This window comes from Scatophagus argus, chromosome 2 (genome assembly GCF_020382885.2).
Source record: "Scatophagus argus isolate fScaArg1 chromosome 2, fScaArg1.pri, whole genome shotgun sequence".
Classification (NCBI taxonomy): Eukaryota; Metazoa; Chordata; class Actinopteri; family Scatophagidae; genus Scatophagus; species Scatophagus argus.
Genome location: NC_058494.1, coordinates 20,859,882 through 20,886,199, shown reverse-complemented (window position 1 = coordinate 20,886,199; position 26,318 = coordinate 20,859,882). Strand labels below are relative to the sequence as shown.

Here is a 26,318-nt window from a genome sequence, read left to right as displayed (position 1 = left end):
GACATTTTGAGTATTATTAATGTTGTAATTATACCATAAGAGATTAAATAGATACAGCAATACTGGTCCTGGTTTGTATCACTGAGTTACAGAAGACAATCTTTGTCTAGTTCCACTGAAACCTTTGGCTGCACTGTTAGATGATGATGTCATGTGTGTGAATTTCACAGATAAACTGTTTTAAATCTTATTTATCAGAACTTTCTCACAGAAGCTTCCACTTCTGTAGCACCTCTGACTTGTTGTGATGTTCCCCATGGTTCCATCCTTGCCTCCCCCTCAATTATTCTGGGACATCACACATAAACACAAAATAAGGATGGATGACACCCAAATTTATACATGTAAATAAAGTGTTGAAATAATTAAGTTTTATTATTGTTGTTGTCATGTTGTTAGTGTATTTCGCTCTACAATATCCAGTGAGTTTCTTTAACAATAAAGCAGATGCACAAGAGAAGGGACCAGTCTGACGAGGTCAACGCCTCAATAACAAACAACATAAATTAACTTCATTTTGACAGTTTTCATGCATTAGTCTCACAATTTGTTCTTTATAGTGAAAACATATCAGACACTAAATATGTTTTGAACTTGCACACGGGTAGCACAGTGTAGGCCTACTTAGTATACTTAAAGTAAAAAGTCTCAATATTCGAAATGGCACCGTTTAGTGATCTAGTTTCATATAATTGCATTCTAGTAACTGAAGTAGTATTTAGCTAACTTTTAAAATTACTGAAGTCACAAGCCAAAGTCACCACCCTGTGAAGTCAACAAAGAAAGTTGTTTACTTTTTACTATTCTTGCCAAATAAATGTAGCTGAGTAGGCTTACAGTACTGCTTTCTAAAATGTAGTGACATAATGCAGCATAAAATATAAATACTGCAGTAAAGGGTATAAAAATAAAAGTCTTCAATATACAGAAAAATGGCCTGAAAAATGGACTGAAAAACTCTCTTGCATTAGCTGGAAAACACACTGTCACAAAGCTGAAAATGAGCACCCTTCACCAAACCATAAAATGCAACATATATATTAATGCAGTAGTAATATTAATCCAAAAATATCACATCCAATAGTAAAACACTGACATTGAGTATTTTACTATGTAAAATCTTGCTAAGTTTGTTTTTGAAGGTCGTGATTGCAGTACTTTTACTTGTAGTGCAGTACTTTCGCAGTGGTTTTACTTAAGAACAGGATCGGAGTAGTCACTCATCCCGCCACAACATGTTGACCAATGACAGGCCACCTCTCAAACTTTAGGCAAAGCAACACGTGTGGTCGTCTCTGATTGGCTTAGAGCTGCACCATCTGAACAAAATGTAGACCGCAACTCTTGCTGCTGCTGTTGCGTGTTCAAGAATTAGGTCCAAGTCTCCGGATCCGCTGCTGCTCACAGGTTAGTGGAAACACGTCCACATACCGCCTTCAAGTACTCAGGCGTACATCTGCGTCGTCTGTCACATGTGTTGTTTACAGTGGGTCGTTAACAGCGTGATGCTTCAACGAGCTCTCAGCAAAGAAAAGCTGCTCTTCGCTTATTGTTGCCTAAAAATAGACCAGAGTCGAGCCACGTTTTGTGTCTACTCCGTACATCACGTCTTCGTTTTATCTCTGAACGTTCATATGGACAGTGTGTTCCGTAAATATCATGTATTTAATCACGATAGTGTGCTCATTTCGCAGATAAACACGCGTGTGCGTGGAGCTGATCCTATGAAATCTAATCAGATGGACACGTAACATCATGGCTGATAAGATATTGAACGTCTTTTGACACTTTCTGTCTGATCTCCGCCTAAACTACTCTGTACGTTAGTGCGTCGCGCCCTGATTGTTGGTCCATAAATGAAGGTTTGACAGAGTGTGAAAGAGGAACAGTGTGAGCTTTGTCCGGCCCATGTGTCGGCATCCCCCGCCATATCAACTTATTTCACAGTGTCTGACCTGGTAACCTCAGCCCGCCTCAGCTCACATGAAGGAGGAAGTCTGGGGAGGAGACTTGAGCAGCGGTTTTTAAAAGTTGTAGCCCACTCAGTGTAGTCACTGGGTTTCACTTCCAGACAGGATGACCCAGGATGAAACTCTTGAAAGTTGACTGGTAAATTTAATGTACGGTTTTAAAGTGAATCTGCTCATATGTCCTTAGTTAGTTTATGCATGGACAAATGACAGTAACAAACATGGGAAAGGATTCCTTAAATTTGTTTCAATCAGGAATCTTAACCAAAATATGCACTATGTCCTGTCTTATGGGGGGGTTGAAGGTCTTGTGTAAGAAGAGTTGCTAGTTCCTCTTTGTATTACCATTTCAGTGTTTTTCATTCTCAGCATTACTTCAAATAGACACACACGGTTCTCTCAGCTGATGTGACAGTCCTGTATGTTTTATTTTGTAGACATCTGATTTAATTATTTCAACTGTCAGCTCTAAATACTACAATACCCATGAGACTCATCGTGAGCTAACAACAGCAGCATATGTCACCCACAGCTGACGCAGAAATTAAACGTGAATTCATTTAAACTGCAGATTGTGTTTTCAGTTCCCTCGCCCTCAGCTGGTGTTAACGGCGTATGTGACAGATTAACAGCAATTTTATTTTGTGGAGATTGAACTAACAAGATGTGCTTTGTTACTTACCACAAAGAGGTACATGTAACTCTTGGCAAAGGGAACAAACGAATGATTTCCTAAAATGTTGAAGTATTTCTTTAAGAAATAAAGTCGTGGGTGCTCTCAGGTGGGCAAACTGAGATTTATCATCAGACAAATGACAGGAGATGAGGAGAGAGAGCTGCTGGTTATAATTAACTTGCAGATACACTGGTGAGGTCCGTCGGGCTTCACTGCATACATTAGACAGACAGCAGCTGTTCAGATCAAATGTTGGACTGGTTTTTTGTTATTTCCTCTCGGAGCAGTCAGACAACAGAACCCCGCAGAGTGGAAATGGCTGTCAGATGCTTTTTGTATTATGAACGAGTTTGTCAGTCAGGCTGCTCTGAAATGAAGTTAAGGATGCTGAAACAGATCATAACTGGACAGTTAAAGCTGTCAGGACATCTCTGCATTTTCACTTTGTTTCATTGATTTTGCTGACATTTGTTAATCAGAAATTGTGTGACTGGGGTGTGTGGAATGGCAGGTGCTGGAAAGCTGCCCTGCTTTTTTTGTGTTTGGAGGAGTGAGTGCAGTTCAGGGGTGTGCTTGATACTGATGTTTGGCATGTTATGGCAAAAAAAAAAAAGGAATCTGTGGAATGTGGCTCAAGTGACTGTTTGTCATTTTCCTCCCTGTTAAAGGCCATTTTTAAAACCCCAGGCAGTAGTCTTTTGGCCAGGCCGTGCAGTCACATGAGCAGTTAAACTACAGCCTTGGGATGGTGGTAAAGCGACCGTGTGCTCTCAATCATGTGTCTTTGCCCCTGAGCACAGGAGCAGTCTTCAGTAGAGGAAACAGACACTTTGTGGGCTTGTGAGTCACCCTTTCGTCACTCTGTTGTGCTCATCTGAGAATACCAGCATCAGCCTGTCAGACTGTTTTGGGGTTGATAGCATGCAAACGCCCGAGCAAGCTGATGTTTACACAACAGTCAAGCAGCTCTCACATGGGGCTTTTAAAGCAGGACTCTAAGGTCATCCCACAAACTTTTTCCTGATGTCACTTAGCTGGCTAAATTGATTTTAAAAGAATCATGTGAGGAAACACAATTTGACCTGAATTATCATGCTTCACATGCTGCACAGAGCGTTAAGAGAAGAATGAGTTACTGTGAGCGCTGTTTCTCCCAAAATGAGTTTCCGCTGGAACGTCTTCAGCCATTTAAAATAAATCAATGGGAAGACAGAAACATAGAAAGTCAAAAGAAATCATTGATGATGATGGCTCAAACCGTTTTGTGTATTTGAGCTCATCCGGTCAAGAATTCACCTGACTGAGCGTAAGTTCAGGTGTTGATAGTTTGACGGAGTAACACCACACTTTTCGTTTAGCATGCCTGCTAAACACTGTATGTTTGAACACCTGTGGCAAGTGTTCTGCAAATGGAGTAAAATGATTCAAAAATTGATTGATTAGCTGATCAAATGAATAATATTCAGCACTTATTTTGATGATTTAATTGATCGTCATTTTTCAAGCAAAGATGTCAAATATTTTGAGGACTTGCAGCTTATCTTAAGACGTGATAATAAACTGAATATTTGGGGGGTTTTGGACTGTCAGTCTGACAAAATGAACAATTAAACGTTATGCTTGGTTAAAGGTAGGCTTGCTGTGGTTTCGTAATCTTCAGATTTATCGAAAATGAAAACGATTGTTGCAGCTTAATTTTACACCAGCAGAGTTTAAGTAAAAATGACAAACTAGAAGTAAGCAATATGCTGTGTTGGACTTTTTCATTTTTATTCAGAGTCACTGATAATGACCTCTGGGGCAGAGCTAACAGCTTAAAGGTGTCGGTGTTATTCGGTTTTTGACTCCTGGTACTAGTTTGTACGAGCAGGTGTCCACTGTTTGTTGAGGCAGGTTCAGGATGTGACACACGGTCCGGCTGATGGTATCATGATTTCTTTGCTGATTGACGGCTGGTTGAGATGGAAAGAAGTGTAGCAGTTTACCCACAAATACACCATTAAAAATGTCAAAATAAATAAATAAAAAAAAATCAGCTTTTTTTCTCAGAAAGAAATCCAAAGGGCACCTTTAAGTCTGACTTGCTGCCCAGGTTGTACTTAGTGATTCATGTACAGCAGGTTCAAAATGTTGTCTTTGACCTGCAGTGTAGAGGTTGTGTGTCCCGATGCTGTGTTGGTAGCTGTTGACGGGTGCATGACCTTTGTTCCACTTCACAAATCCCATCCTCCACCCTCCCTTCGCCGTATATTCCTCCGCTGTGTGACCATGTGACTGGCAGTGTGCGATTTCATCAGGGAGGTTGGGACCTGCAGCCTTGAGTGTGGTTTGTGTGGCTTGTGCAAGGTCAGCCTTTGTGTCCTAAAACCAGTGAGTGAATGTGACTGGAGGAGGATGGACACCAGTCAGACAGAGGGTCAGAGCGGATGGAAGACGTTACACTGAAGCAACACGAGCTTCAACAGCCATGCAACAGCCTCAGTGACTCGTGTGTCAGCTGACCCGCCACATTCAGCACATACGTACTGAGAGGGTTAAAGTTGACTCTTGCCTTTAGGGTGTTACTCATCCTCAATACTAATCAAGAAAAAGTGGTTTGTCAGTTGCCTTGGGGTATCCTGTATCCTTGTGGGTTTACACTAGGACAAATTGAGTCATCCTTCTATTTCGATTCCTGCACTCTGGGCGTGCTGTAAAACTGTTGAATTATCAATGAGGTATTGGCAGCGGGACTGAAGCGCATCCAGTCAGTCAATAACGTGTGAATTTCACATGTCAACGTTTTGCTGTTTGTAGAACAGAATCATGAGAGTGGACCGTCCTCTGTGCTGCTCCTTGCCCACAGAATCGGAAAGTTGTATTTAAGTTAAGAGAATCTGAAAGTTTAGACTGCAAATTGTAATGTGTCTGCTGTCTGAGTGACAACTTGTCCTGTCCGCCTCTTTAATGAGTGATATTAGCCAACAAACAGAAAATTAGTAATGGACAATCACTGACATACAGCGAGGGTGTGGAGGAGCCATTGATTTACAGATTTAATGGCTGCAAAGTTAATTTTGTCATCCATTAATGTAAAAAGAAATAATAAAAAAATCTCATTTTAGTATCCTTTCCACAATATAACAATAAACTTCGGTGTTGTTAAAAGTAGAGAAAAATCCAGACTATGCCCAAATTGAGGACACTGTAGCCTACATTGGGTTTAAAAACTGACATGCACTGGTAAATATATGTCATGCCTGGGCTGAGACACGAGCAAAGTATCATCAGAACGCTAATTATACCTGCCGATCCTGTGCAGGCTGTTGTGCAAAATCTTGCAATACTTTGCTAACACTCGCTTAGCATGGAAAAGGAAAATAAAAGCTAATCGAACAGCACTTGCAGTTTACAATATGCCACCTCAGATTCTCAGTAATTTTTCGATCGATTGATGGATGAAGAATTCTTCGTGCGCCCTCTCGACTTCGGTCCTTTGCTCACTTCTGTTTCTCTTCTCATGGATTCATTCGACTAGCTGAAAAGCAAATTCAGTATGCTCAATTGGCAAAAAAAAAAAAAAAGGTAGCAGCTGAGAGAAAGCTGCTTCTGAGATTTGGAGGAGGCCATCTTGTCAAAATGGGCTTAAGTAAATTGTGTTTAAAGGCCCCACGTGTTAATCCTCCAGTGAGGAGGTTGTAATAAGGAGCTTAAATCATTTGACTTGACTAGCTGCACAGGATCAGGCTGCTTGTGCTTTTCAGATGTCTCTTCAGAGAGGAACGTTTCTGAGGAAAAGAGAAGCGACTGATTAACTTCTTGCCTGAGGTTTGCGATGGCTGTTTCAAAACTACAGCTGTAGTCTGCTCTCAAGCTGCAGGCTGCTAGCAGCTAATCTTGATCTTATGTTAAGTGTCAAATGAACCAGCTGCCCTCCGCCTCATTTTTCCAGTGTGTTGTGTGCGCCTGGGTGTGGGGTGACTGATGAGCTGGCCCTGCCATTGGCTTGTCAACTTCACAGGCCAAGTATGGAGAGTCGAGGTGGTGGTTGGTGGGGATTGCTGGAGTACCTTTTGCCTTCAGCAACTCACGGCCAAGCAGGTCATCGGTGACATTATGACATTTGCCTGCTGTTGGTCATCTGACTGAAAGACGCACTCAGCTGCTGTGAAAGTCTACTTTCATTATCACTTTATTTGCTTGGTGTAAAAATTACAGTTTTGATTAATTGTTTAGTCTGTTAAGTGTAAAAAAATAAATAGATAAAAAAAGAAACAGGACAACGAAAAACAGACCATGTGTTTGATTTTAATTGATAAATAATAACTATTAGACTTTACTTTGGCTGTTGCAAGGTTGCGATTGGCTTTTTCTCCACAGTATTTCACAGACCAAAAAAATGAATCCATTAATTTAAAAAAATATATATATATACTAGCAAATTAATATTAAAATTAAACCAATTGTAGCTTTAAAATTATGTTTGATATCAAATAAATTCTGATATAAAGCTGCAAATAATGCATGTGTAATATCATAAAGTTTTTTTCTTTTTTGTTTTTGAAAAAAGCATTGATTATATTTCTTTTGATTACTGTGCTGGATGATATGATAATATTGTTTTCTATGGCATCACTTTAAATATTTCTGGGTTTAGTAGGCCAAAGTGAGTCAGAGTGCTGGATGGTAAAAGTGGATTTTTGCATTCATGCAATGAAGCACACTGAATTGCCAGTTTTCCAATTTCCTAAATTAACTGAAAACTCACTTTACTTTCTGGTTATTGTATCATTAAAAAGATCCAGATAAAACTAAACTCTCTATACCGTCTATAATATGGATATAAGGGCATCAAATTACATGTTCAGTAATAATATTAAGGAAGAATATGATTTTATCCATACCACTCACCACTACTTTTCAGCACTGTTACACGCTGCGGTTTTCATTTGTTTCAGTTGGTTAATGTTCTGGAAATTCTAACTTATTTTCCATCTTAGACTCCAAGGAATCTACACATACGCTCATGTTTATGTGTATGTCTGTTTAGTTTGTGTTAGTGCTCACATACTCTGGGATATCTGGATGAAAATGTAGATTTGTCAACATACCTATCATGCAGAATACAAAAACCTTCTCGTAACAGACGTGTAATTGTTGGTTCGACTACTTTCACCAGTTTGGACACCTGGCAACACAAGCCCCGTGCATACTGTGTCCACATAACGTATGATAAGATACTGGTCGTTCAGGCTTGAATAAACACAACATCTGAATCATGAATGAATTTGCAGCCTCCATTACTTTTAGAGTAGTTCTATGCACGCACACACGCGTACAGTTGTAGTCCTTAACCTGAATATTTATTGTGATTGTACTAGGACAGTACCGGGTACTTGTATTGCAGTCCAGTGAGTGGCTGGCAGTGTCTCACGCGTCTGTGTTTCTGTTTGAAAGGGGCGTGTTTCTGCTATTCATAGTTGGGAGAACCTCAGAGGTCTATTGGAGGTCAGTGTGGGTCCTTCTAATAGCAACTGCTGCAGCAAAAGGCCTTTCAGATAACCGTAACTCTTCGTCTCGGGACACAGTCTCTGCCTTTCTTCATATACACAGGACTGTGTATAGAGGGACTGTGAGTATAGAGATTTATTATATCTTAATTTGTCAGTCAGTGCTCAACACTGTGAAAGTCCATTGAGATGCATTTAAGTTTGTCCTGGCACAGACATATGAGTTGTCTGGTGATTGCTTAGCCTTCACAGTGCCTAATAGTAACACCTGTAACACTTAGTGGAGCATTTGTGAGTTTTTAATCTGGATTTCTGATTATTTTAATTCTGTTTTGTTTACGCATGACAAGTAGAGCAGTTTTAATAGAATTTGCCAGTGTTCTTTGTATTGATATTTTAATGTACGATGAAGGAGATGGTCATTGATGTAATCGATCTTTCCACACAAGTTATTATCATCAAAGTTAACTAAAGAAACATATATTGTTGGACAGCTTGCCTGAATACTTTGCCCCACTTGGCACTGGTTCCATGTCATTGAGTCAGAGTTAATAATAGAAGTAGGTGAGAAGTCAATTGTTACCTCTGTGGTGGTGGTTGACTTATTTGCTCACCTACAGGGCTGCCGCTATCCCATGTAGAGGTCAAAGGAGTTGAACAAGCCGCTTGGTTTGATAAGAAATGTGACTGTAAAAAATAAGTGACATGTGAAAAGAGCGAGTTATTAATTAATGTATTTCAATAATCGGAGCCAAAGATTAAACATAAGTAATTCTTGGTTAGATATATTCGTTTCTGAGTCTTTCTTACCACAGGCTTATCTATTTTGCATTTAACATTATCATGTAATTAGAAGGCACAGACAGTTCTGGCTATCATTTGATTGTTAAATTATAATTTCAGTGTTATATCCAAATTTTTTAAAGGTTTCATCCCAGTGAGTTCATTTTTAAGTATTCTGAACAAAAAGCTTGACTTTCCATCAGAAACAAGTTGTGCAGCATCTGTGCACAGTGTTTCTATCCTTATATCTCCATGGAGGCTTGTGATCTGGATATGTGCATGGAGTCACATTTCCTTCCTGTGTCTTTGTTTCCAAGTGCACAGCTGTTGAGTAGGACAGCACATCTCTCTTTTGCATACAACATTTGTGGAAGTGCAGAGCAAAAACAGGCAGACATAAATGTGCTTTGTCTTTCAACAGCTTATTTCTCAATCGCTTCAGTTTATGTTGGGGTATTTGTTACTGTCATGGATTTTAAACATGAAGACAGCTCAGAGAAAGATTATTAACAGCTTGGAAAACAGAGGTGAACAACAGTCAGTGAAAAAGTGGTTTTCTTATTCAGTTGTTGGTAGTGTTTGAATTTTGTGCTCTGAATGATTCATCTTTAAACATTGTCTACAGTGTGACAAGCAGGATTTTTGGTTATTGCTTCAGTTCTTGTCAATAGATGAGACATGTTAATTAATATTCCTGCTGACCAGTAATGAGGACATGGATGATTTGTTAAAATAAAAATCTTCAAATAACAACAACAAACAACTTTTTAAGAGGTGATTTATGACCTATTGATATTGAAGAACACAGCGTTCAGATCCTTAAAACCAAGGTCAGACAGGCCCAATGAAGCTCTGTCATATTTATTTTTATTATGTAAAAAGACTTGGGACGTTAAACACTTAATGTATCTAAAATCCAGAAGGCACATCTTAGAATTGCTAAAACCAAATCAAATATAGCGAATACCGAAGCGGTGGACCATCGCTGAGTCACAGGGCTGTACACTGTGTGATTCACTGTGGATCTGTCCTTGAAGCTTTATTTTGGTTTTATACCGTATGCTTCTCTATTGTTATTACATCACTGGGCCTGAAATAAGTACATATCAGTGCTGTATAATGTCAAGCTGACAGTGACTGGAAGAGAATGAAGTCTTAAGATAAGAGATAAAACAAGACAGTGTGACTTTTGATGATATTTTGGTATGTGGTCCTAACTGAGCACTTTGTTTTTAAGAAACTGTGGCATCTGAGAACCTTAAACCAGAGAAGTTACTGATTAATTTTCTGTAGTTTGCTTGTCCTCCTATCTCTACCCGTATTCCCTGCTTTCAGACAGTTCATAAAGGACAAGAACAGTCAATAAAACAGGAAATTTCAAAATGACAAAAAAAAGACAGACCTTTTGTGTTACGAACGATCTGTTCTGTGCTGCGTGTATTTGTGATTATGTTGACACGGACAAACAGAAATTACCTGTAAGTCTGAATGGCACCACTGTTCTTCAGTTAAATGGGGCTCTCTTGTTACTGTGTAATAGTCTAAAAAACAAGAGCCCCATTGATTAAAAAGATAAAACACCACATCTTCCCATATCACCACAGTCTGAAGGAACAGCACTGTAGACAAGTTCCTTATAAAATAAGAAAATTTTGAATGGTTTTCTAAAAAGAAGTTGCACAACAGTTTCCAAGTATTATAATGTTTTCCCTGCAGGGTCAGTGCAGACAGTCATGCAGGCTCAGGAAGTCCTGAGACATCTGCGGATTCCCGAGCTGGATGACCTCCGGCAGTATGTCCGCGGCTTGCCCACCAACGCGCTCATGGGCATGGGCGCCTTCGCTGCCATCACCACCTACTGGTTTGCTTCACGGCCAAAAGCCCTCAAAGCACCCTGCGACCTCAGTATGCAGTCATTGGAAATACCAGTAGGTGATCTCTGTTCTTTCTTTCTGGACTGTTGTAGTATGAAATGTCCTAAATTAAGTCGTGCAATTTTGAATCCTACAACACAAGAAGAAATGATGTATCCGTCCATCCGCTGCGCGTTAGAGAAATAACAGAAGCATAATGCAACTATTGGAATGCAAAGCTAGACAGCAGACCTCACTGAGCAGAAATGTTAATGGGATCTGCTCCAAAAACTTTCACCACAGCTGAAGTTAGTGAAGTTCTGTTACCTCCTCAGTCTTTGTCACATTTAAAATGCTAAAAAGTTCCTCTCATGGCAAGTTTGGATATGCTGGTGAAACAGTCCTTATTGATTTTTGTTTTTCTTCATTCCAGCAGCACTTTGTAAGACAGCACCTTTTCTACAGGGTTATTAGTCATAATTAATGGTTTTATTTATGGTTAGTAAGTTACTTATCAAAGCTAGGCTAGGCTAAAACATTAATAAGAACATATTTGGTTTAGCCAAGTTGTGAAAATCCCTTTGCTTGGTGTTGGTGTTTTCCTCCTCCAGCAGCTTCCTAATTCATCAACAGCTGCATTTAAAAATGCAATTTAAAACGCTTTATTAACCCAATGGTTATTTTAATGGCTGACAACTCTTCTGTAAAGCGTTAGTAAATAATGTCTTAACCCTTAGTTACAGCATATAACTGTCTGCTTTATGAAAAAGTGGTAACTTTTTCCGCAACATTTTGGCTCTCTGAAATATTTTTCGAGACACAAGAAGCACTTGGAGGGAAGTCTGACTTAGTAACTGAGTCCAGCATGAATTTGAGATCCAGCAGAGTTGGATATATCTGTGTTCTCCATCTTCTCACATGTCCTGTTAGCACTGGCCATAAGATTATTTTCTTCCTGTAGGGTGGAGAACATGCGAGGAGGTCTATGCTGAATGACAGCAACGAGCCACTTGCGTATTACTACAGCGATGCACGCACAATGTATGAGGTGTTCCTACGAGGGCTCAGAGTGTCAAGTGAGTTTTTGTCTCCTATCAGTTAAATATGACACTGGCTCGGGGCTTTAGCATCACAGACCCTCCAGCGGGTGGAGATGAAAGTGGGCTTTATTTTCTTTTGCAGATGATGGACCTTGTCTCGGGTCGAGGAAACCGAACCAGCCGTATGAGTGGCAGTCTTATAGAGAGGTGAGGTGTGAACCATAGACATGGAAATCTAATGTTTGACTAGTCCACAATACACAACTACAAAACTTTAATTTGTTTTGCACAGGTGGCAGACAGAGCGGAGCACATTGGCTCAGCTCTCCTTCACAGAGGACATTCTCATACGGGGGACAAGTTTGTCGGTATTTTTTCCCAGAACAGACCAGAGGTGCGACAAACTTCAGCATCTTTTACACTACCTTTGCAGTTTTGTTAAGCAGATATTGATTCCTGCTATAGTCAAATTAAGAGCAATTCAATTAGCATTAAAATAATGATCAGCTGTTCAATTCAGTTAGATTTTTGTGTCAGAAAATCATTGACTTCAAATACATATTTTTCATGAGTGATGTTGGTCTGTTTTCTGTCTTTCAGTGGACCATTTCAGAGCTGGCCTGTTACACATACTCGTTGGTGGCTGTCCCACTGTATGACACACTCGGCACAGAGGCCATCAGCTACATTATCGACAAAGGTACATAAAGTGGCAGCTTCAAAAAATAACCACACCCAGCCTGCGGCGCTATCGTAGCACTCCAGATGAAGAGAAATGATACTGGTGCAGAGAGGTTAATTTGGTGCTGCCTGTTTCCCAGCTTCCATTTCAACAGTGATCTGCGACGTACCCGAAAAGGCTCGGATGATGCTGGACTGCGTCAGTGGAAAAGGGCGGACGATAAAGACGATTGTCCTCATGGAGGCGTTTGATGCTGAACTGGTGACACGTGGACAGGAGTGTGGCATTGAGATTATGAGTTTGAAGGAGTTTGAGGTGAGAATAACAGCCTTATCTTTTGTTGATGTTAGGTGCTTAATCTTTTTCAATGTATCTACTGAGCAACCACCAGCAGATATTCATGAAACAATTTGCCTTGCCTCCTGTTGTTACTATTCGAGTCGCACTCTTTCACACACTGAACTAAATGGAAATCAGACCCTGAGGTGTTGTGTGTTTAAAGCATGATTATTATCAGCACTTCCTGCGTGTGCAGTGTATCTCACTGTTTGCTTTGTATATTTTTTCAGGCCTTGGGGAAAGCCAACCACCAGAAACCTTTGGTGAGTTGAAACGGAACATCAAATTTGGCCTGATCATCACAGCTCTAAATTAAAAATATATTTAATTATTAATAATAAAAAGCTCTTAGTTCTTACCTCAGTTACTACACAGGGAATCCTCTTTCCAACTGTGACAATTTATTTGTCATGAGTGTGAGAGGAAGATTAGCTTTTAGACTGACCTAAAATTTAGTACATACATTTCTAAATCAATAGTCCATTACTATGAATCTGTGATCTGATTACAGCCCCCTACACCAGAGGACCTCGCAATTATCTGCTTTACATCAGGAACCACGGGTAACAAATTGTTATAACTTTTTGTCATGCTTATTTTTTTGTTCACCTCACGTATAATCATGATCATTGTTTTCCTTTCAGGAAACCCAAAAGGCGCAATGCTAACTCATGGAAGTGTGATCTCCAATACTGCAGCTTTCATTAAAGTAACCGAGGTAAACAAACACACTAGCTAGATCTGGAAGGCATAATATGTCAGTATTTAATCTTAAGACAAATGACTTTGTTCAGTAATGTATGTTTGATTCTCATCGTTTTGTTTTTAAGGTCCAAAGGTTCTTTGACTTACTCACTATAATCCCTCCAAACAGCATCCTCTGACTGTCCCACTGCTAAAATACATAAGAGAGATGATGAAAATGTTGATATGCTCATGTAATTCACAAGCAACCTCACTGCTGTGCACTCACAACAGTAAGCTTTGCAACCAGCAATTAATTCTCAGACTTTCTCACCATGGACCGTGTCTCCCAGGAAACATATAAGATCCATTCTTGGTGGAGGTAGCTGAGGCCGTGTAGGCTGGGAGGAAAACTACAGACAATACTTACAGTTGCTTTATTCTAATTTATGTTTTTGCTTACAGTTAAGGTTCTTTAAAAATAATATACAACCGAACATCAAAATAAGACGGTAAAGAGGGGTACCGTGTAAAGAAGCCAGTCTTTATCAGTTAATGTTTGGGGTAGAATTGGTGTATCAATTATGCAGAAATTTACACAGAACTGAGATTTTTGTTGTTGTTGGGTTTGGGATTATACCACTGATGATACCACTTTTATTTTATTTTTTTTGCCCTGAATTATGTTCCCCCGGCTTTTAACCCAAACCCACATCCATGCATTTGTGAGATGCAGATGAAACGAAACATATGTATTGAACTGTTTCATGGATCTTCTTAAAATCTAAAATCCCTCCCTCCCTTGTCTTACCTCTGCCTCCTCCTGTGTCTGTCCCTCCCCTCCCTCCTTCACTGTCTCCCTCCCTGCCTCCCCCGTGTATGGTGTTGTCCAGGGCAAACTGAAGCCCAACACTAAAGATGTGCTCATCTCCTTTCTCCCTTTGGCCCACATGTTTGAGAGGGTGGTGGAGGTACAGTTATTTGGCCTGCATACATGCATGTGTTTTGTTTTGTGTGTCCCCCGCAGATACACTGCATGCTGGACCTCCATGACATTCATGTGTCCTACCTCCCCCTAGCTCACATGTTTGAGAGGGTTGTACAGGTACGTGCTGGGCTTGTTTACCTCCAGAGTTGTGGCACAATGAACTAATAAGTGGAGTCATAGGACTGATTTAGTAAAATTCTAGTTTTGAGTTTGTGGTTTTTCTTAAAGGTCTGCTTGTATTTTGACAGCAACTGTATTATAAACAGATTTTATTTATAGATTATAGATTTGGGAATATTGATAACGTTGGTGCTCTGCTATTTACTTGGAATGAATATTTAGGATTAGCAGCATGTTTTCATGACTTACTTAACTTCTTCAGCCGGGTCTGTTTCTGAGTACAGACTGAAAACTCTACTAAAAGAAAAATTTTTGGCTGCATTTTAGCCGTTTTTTTCCGGAGACAAAATTAAATACTGATATGTTTGAGAAATTTGCAATTTCTTATGTATTTGTTATGTCTGTGTGTTAGTCTAGTATCAAAATTATTATTCTTGCATTTCATATTGACACAGGTACCAAAAATTTATTTGATCAGAATTTGTGGTTCATAAATGTTCCAGGAGTCTTTGACTTTCCCAATTTCTGAATTTGTGTGTTTAACAGTGTGTTTAAATAACAGTGTACTTGGCGCCACCTTGTGGACAAAATGACAGGTGTAACTTACACAAGCAGTAATAAGTTGCTCTCTTCTGACCAGGGCGTCATCCTCATCCATGGGGCTCGAATTGGCTATTTCCAAGGAGACATTCGACTTTTGATGGATGATTTGAAAACACTGAAGCCAACAGTCTTCCCTGTGGTCCCACGTCTCCTCAACCGCATGTTTGATAAGGTTTAAAACTGATTCACTAATTTCTTGTTGAACCTTCGTTTTTTGTTTAATATAAAATATGATTCTCTAGGGCCAACAAATGCCAGTGGTGCTCAAAATAAGTTTGTCTCAATTCTCTGCAGGTTTTTAGTCAAGCCAACACACCGCTGAAGAAATGGCTGCTTGATTTTGCTTTCAGGAGGAAGGAGGCAGAGCTTAAAAATGGTGTGGTTAGAAAGGACAGCATGTGGGACAAACTAATCTTCAAAAAAGTACAGGTGAGCATGGCATGTTTTTGTACAACTCTACAATTTCAGCGTAATTCTTGAAGGCACCCTAAAAGGAAAAATCATGGCTGATATGAGTCAGATATCATTGAGAGTTGAATCAGGATTGGTGCTCTTGCCGGAGTTTTCTGCCTTCTAAAAGGCAGTTTTTCCTCGCCGCTGTCGCCAAGTGCTCATGGGGGAATATTAGGTTCTCTATATTATAATTTAATTAAAGAGTTTGGTCTAGACCTGCTCTAACTGGAAAGTGTCATGAGATAACTTTTGTTGTGAATTGGCGCTATAAAAATAAATTGAATTGAATTGCTCTGTTAGCAGGTATGTACACAGAATGATTAAAAAAACAACAACAACAAAAAAAACTACTTTTACACATTTAGTTTTATATTACAATCCCACGTACTAAGTTCCTGTTTAAATCATAGGGTTAGGGAGTTGTGATGTAGAAGAAATGGTGTTAAGTGTTTCAGTGTAACGCTGCAAGTCTTCCTGTTTGTGTCTCACTTTGCAGGCGAGCCTGGGCGGCCGTGTGAGACTCATGATCACAGGAGCAGCTCCAGTGTCTCCAACCATCCTGACGTTCCTACGAGCTGCACTGGGCTGTCAGGTGAGCCACATCCACATGCCCATCTCATTTATCCATAAATGATTGTTTTGTTTTTATGACTGTCACTAAAAACAAAACATGCTCACGCTCCACAGTTTTATGAAGGCTACGGTCAGACTGAATGCACAGCCGGGTGCACCATGTCCCTTCCCGGGGACTGGAGTGCAGGTAACAGCGTGTCTAACAGCTTATGTGTAAAATTTATTTCTTGGAGTCATGGAACTAAACTGACTTTTGTGGCTCCAGGTCACGTCGGGCCTCCTTTGCCCTGCAATGCTGTCAAACTGGTGGATGTGCCAGAAATGAACTACTTTGCAGCCAATGGAGAAGGAGAGGTGAGAAAATGCTTTAGTAACAGTCAACTACATGCAGAGGATGGGAATTATTTCTAACTTATGATGATAAACAAAGAGCCTGAAGAGAAGCTCGTTAGCATGGTGGCACCGCATTAAAACCCAAAGGATCACCAAAGTGACTGACGACTCATCCTGAGGGGGACATGAATGTCTTCACCAAATTTAATGTCAATCAGTCCAACAGCTGTTGAAGACATTTAACTAAAAACAACAAATGTCAACATCATGGTGGCACTGAGGGAGTGTTCTTGAAACAACCAACATTAGTAGGATTGAGTGGGCAATAGTTTAGATGCCTAAAGCCGTGTCACAAGCATAGACAAAAATTTTACAATTTGTGCTACTGTAGAAGTAGTTTTTCATCCATGTCATCATCTCTCCCTCTAGGTGTGTGTCAAAGGACCAAATGTTTTCCAGGGATACCTGAAAGATCCTGAGAAAACAGCAGAGGCAATCGACCAGGACGGGTGGCTCCACACAGGAGACATTGGAAAATGGCTTCCTGTAAGCACAACAGACTGAAGGACTCTATTGATCTGTGATTACTGTCATTGTGGGGATATGTGTGAAGTCTAATGTCATAGCATCAGTTGCAACCTTAATTTCAAGGTGAGTTTCTCTCCTGGTTTGTTGCAGAACGGTACCCTGAAGATCACTGACAGAAAGAAGCACATTTTCAAGCTGGCACAAGGAGAATACATCGCCCCTGAGAAAATAGAAACCATCTATAACCTCAGTGATCCAGTGGCACAGATATTTGTTCATGGCGACAGCTTACAGGTCGGTAATTAATGTGAAACTGATCTAACGCTGAATGTCAGAAATAGTGTCAATATAATGTCAGTCATAAAAGACAGCAGTTTGGTACAGTTTGTGTTGCGCTGATCTTTCTGTTGTCTGTGTTGTAATTTTCAGGCGTGCCTGGTGGGGATAGTGGTACCTGACCCTGACTTTTTACCTATTTGGATCAAGAAAAAAGGGTTTGAAGGATCCTACTCTGAACTGTGCAAAAACAATGTGAGGTTTATTACCATCAGCAGCCCACAACACACAACCCCACTTCCTATACATGCTAACATTTCTCTGACTGTTCGTAGAATGTGAAGAATGCCATTCTGGAGGACATCCTGAGGTTGGGCAAAGACGCAGGACTCAAGTCTTTTGAGCAGGTGATTGTTGCCATGTTTGACTTTCATTCTTCTGCATTTGGTCCGGTAACATAAATGTCTTTAAATGCAACAACATATTTGATTCACAAATAATTCTTTACCCCTCATCTTCTTTCATCACATTGGAGCTGTTGATTAAATCAGTTTCATTGACTGTATAAATTGCCAACTGTTTTGATAACTGATTAGATGTTTAAAAGGCAGTTTTTGAGATAAAATGCCATAGTTACATCTTATCCACTGTAAAAAATATGCTGCTTTTCATTTTTTTGACTGGGCTGGACAAACAAGCATTCTGAAGATATCAGCTACAGCTTTAGAAGATTGTTGCAGACTCTGTATAATATTCCTTTTCATTCTTTGACACCCATCCTTCCTTTTTTTTTTTTGTCTGCAGGTGAGAGATATCGCATTACATCCTGAGTTGTTTTCCGTCCAGAACGGCCTGCTGACACCCACCCTGAAGGCCAAGAGGAATGAGCTTCGGAGCCACTTCAGAGAGCAAATTGATGAACTCTATGCCAAAATTAAGATGTAAACTGTCTATCGAGGAGTGCTGTGGGGTAGGTGACAATCATTCAGAGCAAGCAGCCAGAACCAAATAGTTTGTAGAGGAGGAATTCCCTCAATTTTTCTGCCAGTGACAATCCTCAGAATTTTGAGGGAATTAGTTTCAAACAAACTGAGTAAATGAGATTGAAGTACCTAATGTCCCAGCTTCGTCTCACACTTGTACCACTTAATCTTCCTAAATCAGTCCAGAAAATCCCAAACAAACCATTGTGTGTTACTGGTGTAATGTATCTATAAAGTTAGGATTAGGAACCACACAGGGGGAAATTATGTGACTTGCTCATGCCTTAAATGCCATTAAGCCTGACTCCTTCACAGTCAGAAAGGTCCAGCCCCTGAAAATATTTTTGCTTCTTTTTTTGTTTTTAAATTCTTGGGGAAATTCAGTAAAAAAAAAAAGAAAAAAAAATCAGATAAACAAGCTTTTACATTGGTGACAAATATCAACTATTTATATATCAGACTATTTAATGCTGTCTGTAATCTATTTAAGTTGCTATTTAATGTAATCATCAAACATGTAAATAGTGTATCTGCTTGAAAAGTCTATTTGTACGCAGGGTGCCTGATGTTCTGTAGCTGTGATTGCCTGCATTCCCTTGTTTCTCAGTCTATAGGCTAAAGGACTGATAAACCTGTTTTAGTGCACAATGTAGTTGATAGCCTATTGGGAATCTTGTTGGTTGACAGAATTTTTGTTCCTATTTGGTTGTTTTTGTTTTCTTTTTAAATATTGCATGGAAAATAGTGAATCTTAGTATACTGTACAGTAGCTCCTTCAGTGCCACAAGTTGCAGGATCAAGCTGCATAATGTAATTTGTAAAATGCACAAATCTTCTTGGGAAGTATATGTGTATCACAGTTCATTTAAAGAAAACTGTTTTTGCAAAATTAATTCCACATCTTCATCAAGATTTCACATAAATTTTTTCACTTACAGTCTTGTGAAACTACTGGAGCACCATTTCAGCAATTTGGTTGCGAATTCAAATTTTTGATTGCATTATGATCATTACGTACATTGCATTGTGTCGAGGACTCCTCAACGGTTAAAGCCATATTGTTGTTGCTGTTGTTTTTTAACGTTTATGATATCAAAAGGACAAAGATGCTGTTTTTGTGCTGGAGTTATAAGTACAATATCTTTATCTGTCAGCTGTACCAAATAAATATTTTCTCCAAAAGTTTTTTGTTTAGTTTTTGTTTTGTTGTAAATGTCAATAAAGTGCATTAATGCTTTCATCTTGGCAATACTTTCAAAGCTCCCATTTAGCCTTTAGAAACTCTTTTAAACATTTAATATGGTTTATAACACCCTAATGTATTTATAAGCAGATATGAGGACATGTTTTAAGAAGACATTATTACAACAAAATGTTTATCTGGCGCCACATGTCCACAGGAGGGCTTACGTTTGTTAACAAATGCACTAATAAACGCTGCTTACAATCTGCTTACAACTACAAAGCATTTGTGTATTTTTTATATTGCTCATAGATGCTAAATAGGACTAAATTTGATTCTGTACAACCAGTGCAAAAGAACACAAACCTCACCGTCTACTGGGAATCAAAATCTGCCATACATTTGAGCAGGAGCTGATCAGAGATATCCCCGCTGTTTTGTTCAAAGACTTCCAGGCTCTCCAGATAGTCCTGGTCATCCTGCCCGTCTCCCCAGACATCAGCAGATTCCTTCTCTGGACACACTGTGCTATGTGGAGCCTGCTTCGGTGTCTGGCTGGGTTCAATGTTGCCAGTATCATCCATTAAGTAATCCTGGTCTTCATCATCCTGTCAGTGAACAGAAGACTTGGTGAAGCTGCGTTTGAGCTTTGAAAAACATGAAAACAGACATTCTTGGCAAATTAGTTGGTCTAGTGAAAGTAAAGCAAACTAACCAGTGTCATGATGTAGCTGACACAGATCTCCTGTGGCAGTGGGTAACCTGTAACATTAGAAATGTTTATCTCACACATGTGCCCTTGAGGTGTTTAAAATAGATTATAAAAAGGCAGTATGGCAGCTCTTGGGCTCATGACATACTGGAGGACCTGAAGTTCTTGCACTCAGGGTCGTGACACTTCTGGTACCATACTTCCTCCTTGAGATCTACAACAATCCTGCAGAGGAGGATGAGACCAAATCAGAAGTGCAGACAAGCAAAACATCACAAACTATGATTATCGCTTCACAGTTACAAGCATCCTTGTGCCAGTCAAGTTTCTGTTTACATGTCTGTCCAGACTCATTTATGTAATGACTGATAAATTGTTTTGTTTTAGGGTGCAACAACAGTCAACTTAAGCTTAATACCCACAAAACCAATGAGCCGGTGGTGTGCTTCAAATACAGATGCTGTTGCAAAGCTACAAATTCTAAGTCACAGAGGCTTCACACACATCTTCAACTCAGCCACACAGCCTAAAGGGGGATACCCAAAACTGTTGTCAGCAAGTATCAAATGTGAAATACAGAGTCAGCCAAAATAATGTATACACACATCAGGAAATGTGTGGGTAATGCCATCTGTTGGGAAAACATTGTACAACGGTACACAGTGTTATCAGAATTTGATCTTTGAAAGAGGTATCTATATGTATAGAAGTACTTACACAAATTAAATATTTATGCATGTTTTTCTTTTCCTGATGTGTGTATATATTATTTTGGCTGACTCTGTACAGTCACGATCTCCCCTTCTGTTCATGAGTTATGGTGCTGAATAATGGAGTTGACCTTTAACCATTTGGATATAAAATGTTATCACTTCATTATTTTCACAGAGGTGTAAAAAATGTCAACAAAACATGAAAGATACATACATGATGTTGTTGCTTTTATGAAACCTTCCTACATTTTCACACCAGCGGTATTTTGCAATGTCGTAGACAAGCAGTTGTTCAGCAGCAAAGTAGTTCCATCGTCTGATGCCTGTTGGAGTGATACAAAAGTCCTGAAATTACTGAAACTGTTACAGTCACTCAATGTAGTCACTCAGTGTAGGACAAACGGTCCTGCAATCCTACATTTAGGGAGATTTTACTGGTGAAACTGGCGAATGAGTGCACATTATTGCACATGAAAACTTGTGAGAAAGAAAATCAGTAATGTGGACAGGATTAACTCCTCCTGCTATAGGAGAATATCAGGATGGTGACTTGATGCTGTCACAAGTATTACATCCTTGTGAACTGATCATTTATTTTGTAATCTGTTAATCAAACATGAGGGTTTTCTTCTATTTTCTTTTACAGATGTGCAAACCTAATGTTTGTGGGCTTTGGATTACTGGTCAAACAACACAAAACACCTGAAGTTCACATTCACCTAATCATTGATCAGTTAACAGAGAAAATGATCAGCAGATTGATCGATGCTGAAAATGATCGTTACTTGCAGTCCTACGTCCCAAACTAGACATGCAAATGTTTTGAAAGTCCTTTTTTTTTGACAAAATCATATCCTGAATCAGTCACAACACTTACTTCCATATAGTCCGTCCTTTTTAACCAGAGTTAATACGAAGTTATCCACTTCTTGATGAGGGGATGACAGGCAGCCAGAAAGTGAGTCTGCAAGTTAAGAATGGGTCAAAATATTACACACAAATTAAAATTATGTCAAAAAATATACTGACACACTGATTGATTATATAATACACTGCATGCGTATGCACAATATAGAGAGAAGCCTCCGTCATCAGTTCATCGTTACCTGCACTTGTGGCAGATCCCTGCTGGCAGTGAGGTTGCTGTGAGGTTTTGGTTTCCTTTGTTTCTGGCACATCCCATGTGAGAATTCTCTGACCTGTGAAACTAATGGTACATCGAAATTAGCTTTAATTCTGGGGCTTGATGAAGGTAATAACTTCAGCTGAGTTAATGGTGTTCAATGTACCTCAAATTACAGACTAAAGAAGCCAAGAATACACTTTCCTCCACAGAAATTCCCTTCTCAGGTTTGGCAACAAATTTGTTGTCATCTGCCACCGTGAATGCTGCGTTCTTTCCTACTTTTGATGACTTGTAAAGGCGGAAATTTCTGTTCTTGGTGTAAACACCTGTTTGTTTTTTAAAAATGAAAACCATAGTTACATATCCATATGTACATCCTGGAAAGGTACACAAAAAATATAAAAGAAGTTCTGAAAACATCAACAGAAGAGTTTAACCTTGTCTGATTTAGAGGTAAAAAAGGACAAGCAGATTTCTCTTACCAAGGTCAACAAAGAGACAGTCTTGGCCATCCTTGTTTTTCACCCAGAGGAAGCTGAGGTCTCTCTCTTCTCGCTTGTGCCTCTTAGTCTGTGGACTCTCAGCCATCTCATCTGCTGATTTCCCCATTGAAACAGCATGTGTTCTGCTGTCAGTATATCATTGTGAAATATTACAAAACATGATCAAAGCAGAGAAGTTAAAAATTATTTATTTTCACAGGTATGAAAAACAAACCGTGTTTCATTATTTTCTGCCACTGATTTCATCCCAACATTCAGGCAACTTTCGCTTTTGGTTGTGCTCAGGACTGGTTGAAGAATAGCATGAATAAACCTACCTAAAGAAAAAAAAAAACACATATGAATGGAAGTTACATATGGGTAAAAATGATGTTGCCTCCATGCAACATGGAACATACCCACATGTATATTGTCTTTGAAAGCGGCGTTGTGGAGACCAAAGATGAGATGTCGACTGAACTTCACTTCTGTGCTGGAGTCAAGATTGAGGACATCATTTGTGGTGCACTTAACCCCATAAACTTCCATCAACTTGTCACAAACATACTGTCAACATACAAACACACAAAGAGGTAAATACATTGTACATCCTGTCTACATGACCAACATGATCGACTACACGTATTGTATAAAGGTGTTTCCTACATATGTGACAGAAGCAACTTTAATCCATCGCTTTTTCACAGTTTAGCATTTCTGACATTATTTCTAAAGTCAACAACTCTAATCTACAACCAAAGACATTACCAGTAATCCTTACCTTATCTGAAGCTTCATGAGCAGAACTCAAGAAGCTTCTTGGATGAGAGGCAAAACATCTTCAAAGACATTTTACCAAGTTCAGTTGTGCTCGATTCAATCTTTTTGAGACACGTGAATTCAATATTATAATAAATAATACTTTTGTCTATAAAGTGTACTTCTCCTCAGAAACTCTTTCCAGAGCGAAAAATATATACACACTTACTTACTGAAAGAAAGCTACAGTCCAAACCACTAAAATGTGGCAGAAAATTTAATTAAATGCCCTACATTTAGAGAATACTCAAAAGGTCCTAAAAAAACACTCTTTCAGTTTGGCAACCCCTAAATATAGTGGTGCCTTACAGTTTGAAATAAGAGAGTAAAGATTAAAGATTTACAAGAAATGGATGAATTTATTTTTCCTTGATTGACCTTTTGATTATTACTGCTCCTGTATCACTTCCTAGTCAAATGGACACTGCTATAACATAATCTTTGGCTTTATAAATGTTAACTGAACAGAATCTGAGTCCATCTTGTCTGTATATGAAGCACACTGCTAGATAATAATATGTTTGAACAGAGTGAAGCAAGATACACTGTCAATGAAAATGAAAAAACCCTTACCTGGATAAGCGAAGAAACCATAGTTTTCCCATCAGCGCCTTTGTTTGTGGGCTTGTAAAACTCTAAGTCAAAGTAAAGCTTGCAGACAGTGCCCTCCGGTATCACTTCATAGCAGTGCATCAAGGACTGAGGGTATGTCCTGGAAAAAATAAATAAATAAATAACAATCAAGAGACAAAACTCCATCAATGCACCTCATCACATTTTTTACAAACACACAAAAGAAGGTCCACCTTCTTTTGCAATGTAGAACTGATATTTACCTGTAATAATGCCACAGCTCACTGTAACTGGTAACCAGGTAAATCCTTTGACCCAGGGATGTATCTTCTTTTTCAAGTGCAAATACATGAACAATCTAGGGATTGCAAGTCACAAATCTCAGCATTTTTTTTCTTCACACACAGAAACACGTTGAAAAAACGATAATGAGGCAGTCCAGTGTCAGCAAAGTCTTGCGTTACCTCTTTGCAGCCCCGAGCGAAACTGATCGCCATGTTTTGGCGAGGAAAGAGCTTCCAAACGGAGGAAGGCTGGCATGGCCACAGTCGAGGTTTGTAGCGTGTGGTCAAAGGATTCAGCTGGAATGACTGAGCAAGCTGCTCAACTTTCTTCAGTCGGTCTCCCCACTTCCTCATCCTCAAGTGATTATTGATTTGTGAAGGTCATTCTTAAACCTGAAAAACTGCATTATACAGAGAGATGCTAATGCTCCTTTATCATCACTGATAAAAATGAGTTAAGTGACATTACAAATTACATCCTCTAAAATGATCATACATTTGAACTAACACCTTGAGTTAATAGTTTTGGCAAAAACTGAACATTAAAACCTAAATGACGTTCGACTTTAATTGAGCCAAGCTGAAAAATATGTACTTTTACCTTACCTCAAAAAAATTTTGAATGTAGGACTTTTACCTGGAGTATATATGTACTGCAGTGCTGCTATTTTTACTCTGTACTAGAAAAAGTATTCATATACTACACTAAATATACTCAAGAATACCACAACTGAAATATTGCAATTACAAGTAAAATTACGTTTCATTAGCACTAACCGAAAGCACCCATTACAAAGGCCCCTGTCAAGAGACATGTTATTATGTAAAAACGTTATATTATGATGAAACATGTTTTATATTTCCTTTATGTCTTCAAATTTTTAACCTGCAATGCAACTAGTGCAGTAAAACTACTACTGTTTCTGATACGTAGTGAAGTAGAAGCAGAAATATACAATTTAACTACTCAAGTGTAAGTACCTTAAAAAAGTCAAGTTACTTCTGTAATTAGCTAGTAAATGTCCATGACACTGCGTTTTCATCTAGGTTAAATGTTCTGAATAATTAACTTGTTCCATCACTGTAGACTGACCTACGGAAATAACGTTCAAAATCCAACTAAACTGAAACGTCAACTACTCACTCGAGTGTCAACAGTGACGCTGATTTCGCTAGCACAAATTTAACGTTAGTGTACGGCGTCTTGAGGAGTAAGTTAGCCATAACTCACCTGTAGGCTGAGTGGCAAAACAGTTCAGTGGGATACGTTGCTGCTATTGTGTTTGTATCAACAGTTAACTCAGTCACTCGGCGAAAACAGAATTATACAAACTTAAGTCATGGCGTCTTTGTTTTTCTTTTTGGCGCGTCTTTAACCGGAAACAGAGCTATTTCCGATCACAAAACGTAGTCGTACAGAAGCAGATAACGATACTGATTTTGACTGTCCCTGTTAGTAAGGATTAGATAAATCCATATAACGAAGTGTGGTCTAATAATAAAAGAAAATGAGAACATGGTTAAAGAACAACCAGCGTAAACGTACATTGCCATCGCAAGGTGACTTCCGGCTACAAAATAAGAGCCTTTCAGCACGTATGCTGTACGACATACTGTATACTCCATATTGATGCCATATTAAAATGTGCGGTTAGTGGTTAGCATCTTGCCTGTAGCTTTAGTGACTACTGGTGAATGTGGTAAAGTGATAACGTGTTTGAAGACGTTATAAAGTGTCCTTTCAGGCGTCTTTCCAGTGGTGAAAATGTGATAAAGTTCTATTTAGGGCGCCCTTTTTTGCCCCTGCCCCTGAGACAACTCGATTCTGCCTCTAGCATATCATGCTGTTGAAAAGATGTACATAGTTTTGTGAGCTGAATGAAGTATCTTACAGCTGTGTACAATGTTTTTGGATTTATTTAAGGCTGTTTAAAGTAAGTCCTGTAAATTAAATAAAACATTCCTCTTCGTCCTCCCACTCAAACTGAACTCACTCCCACTACAAATCTGAGCCTCGGCAGGCTCACACTTTCCCAACAAGGAAGGAAGGAAA

At 39.2% G+C, this 26,318-nt stretch overlaps 2 protein-coding genes across 7 annotated transcripts; one reads left to right on the top strand and one right to left on the bottom strand.

Annotated features, from left to right (window-relative positions):
• Positions 1-1,278: 1,278 nt before the first annotated feature.
• Positions 1,279-19,555, top strand: acsl1a (acyl-CoA synthetase long chain family member 1a). 3 transcript variants are annotated; one of them, XM_046417335.1, is made up of 21 exons: positions 1,279-1,407; positions 10,635-10,846; positions 11,733-11,847; positions 11,954-12,018; positions 12,104-12,205; positions 12,412-12,511; positions 12,633-12,808; positions 13,063-13,095; positions 13,344-13,395; positions 13,477-13,550; positions 14,544-14,621; positions 15,265-15,399; positions 15,522-15,656; positions 16,177-16,272; positions 16,368-16,440; positions 16,519-16,607; positions 17,016-17,132; positions 17,265-17,408; positions 17,544-17,645; positions 17,726-17,797; positions 18,195-19,555. In XM_046417335.1, the coding sequence occupies exons 2-21, from the start codon at positions 10,652-10,654 to the stop codon at positions 18,333-18,335; spliced, it is 2,094 nt and encodes a 697-aa protein (XP_046273291.1). In that variant the 5' UTR covers positions 1,279-1,407; positions 10,635-10,651; the 3' UTR covers positions 18,336-19,555. The 3 variants fall into 3 exon arrangements, with proteins under 3 accessions (XP_046273291.1, XP_046273275.1, XP_046273284.1); XM_046417319.1 differs by lacking the exon at positions 1,279-1,407 and adding an exon at positions 8,104-8,257; XM_046417328.1 differs by lacking the exons at positions 1,279-1,407; positions 14,544-14,621 and adding exons at positions 8,104-8,257; positions 14,410-14,487.
• Positions 19,258-25,814, bottom strand: primpol (primase and polymerase (DNA-directed)). Of its 4 annotated transcripts, none has more exons than XM_046417376.1 (14): positions 25,497-25,814; positions 24,446-24,666; positions 24,245-24,339; positions 23,982-24,120; positions 23,013-23,082; positions 22,825-22,927; positions 22,590-22,732; positions 22,271-22,433; positions 22,088-22,188; positions 21,859-21,945; positions 21,196-21,304; positions 20,417-20,493; positions 20,272-20,318; positions 19,258-20,164 (listed from the first exon to the last, which is right to left on the bottom strand). In XM_046417376.1, the coding sequence occupies exons 2-14, from the start codon at positions 24,617-24,619 to the stop codon at positions 19,931-19,933; spliced, it is 1,542 nt and encodes a 513-aa protein (XP_046273332.1). In that variant the 5' UTR covers positions 24,620-24,666; positions 25,497-25,814; the 3' UTR covers positions 19,258-19,930. The 4 variants fall into 4 exon arrangements, with proteins under 4 accessions (XP_046273332.1, XP_046273323.1, XP_046273314.1 ...); XM_046417367.1 differs by having other exon boundaries at positions 22,590-22,735; positions 25,497-25,813; XM_046417358.1 differs by having other exon boundaries at positions 23,009-23,156; positions 25,497-25,809.
• Positions 25,815-26,318: the final 504 nt, after the last annotated feature.

Excerpts from the sequence above, each read along its gene's own strand:
- acsl1a (XM_046417335.1), top strand. The coding sequence starts at position 10,652 with ATGCAGGCTCAGGAAGTCCTGAGACATCTGCGGATTCCCGAGCTGGAT. Across the intron at positions 11,848-11,953 it reads ACGAGGGCTCAGAGTGTCAA|ATGATGGACCTTGTCTCGGG; the intron begins GTGAGTTTTTGT and ends TTTCTTTTGCAG. Across the intron at positions 16,273-16,367 it reads GAGCTGCACTGGGCTGTCAG|TTTTATGAAGGCTACGGTCA; the intron begins GTGAGCCACATC and ends CACGCTCCACAG.
- primpol (XM_046417349.1), bottom strand. The coding sequence starts at position 24,619 with ATGAGGAAGTGGGGAGACCGACTGAAGAAAGTTGAGCAGCTTGCTCAG. Across the intron at positions 24,121-24,244 it reads GAGCTGTGGCATTATTACAG|GACATACCCTCAGTCCTTGA; the intron begins GTAAATATCAGT and ends TATTTTTTCCAG. Across the intron at positions 21,305-21,858 it reads AAAGGACGGACTATATGGAA|GCATCAGACGATGGAACTAC; the intron begins GTAAGTGTTGTG and ends TCACTCCAACAG.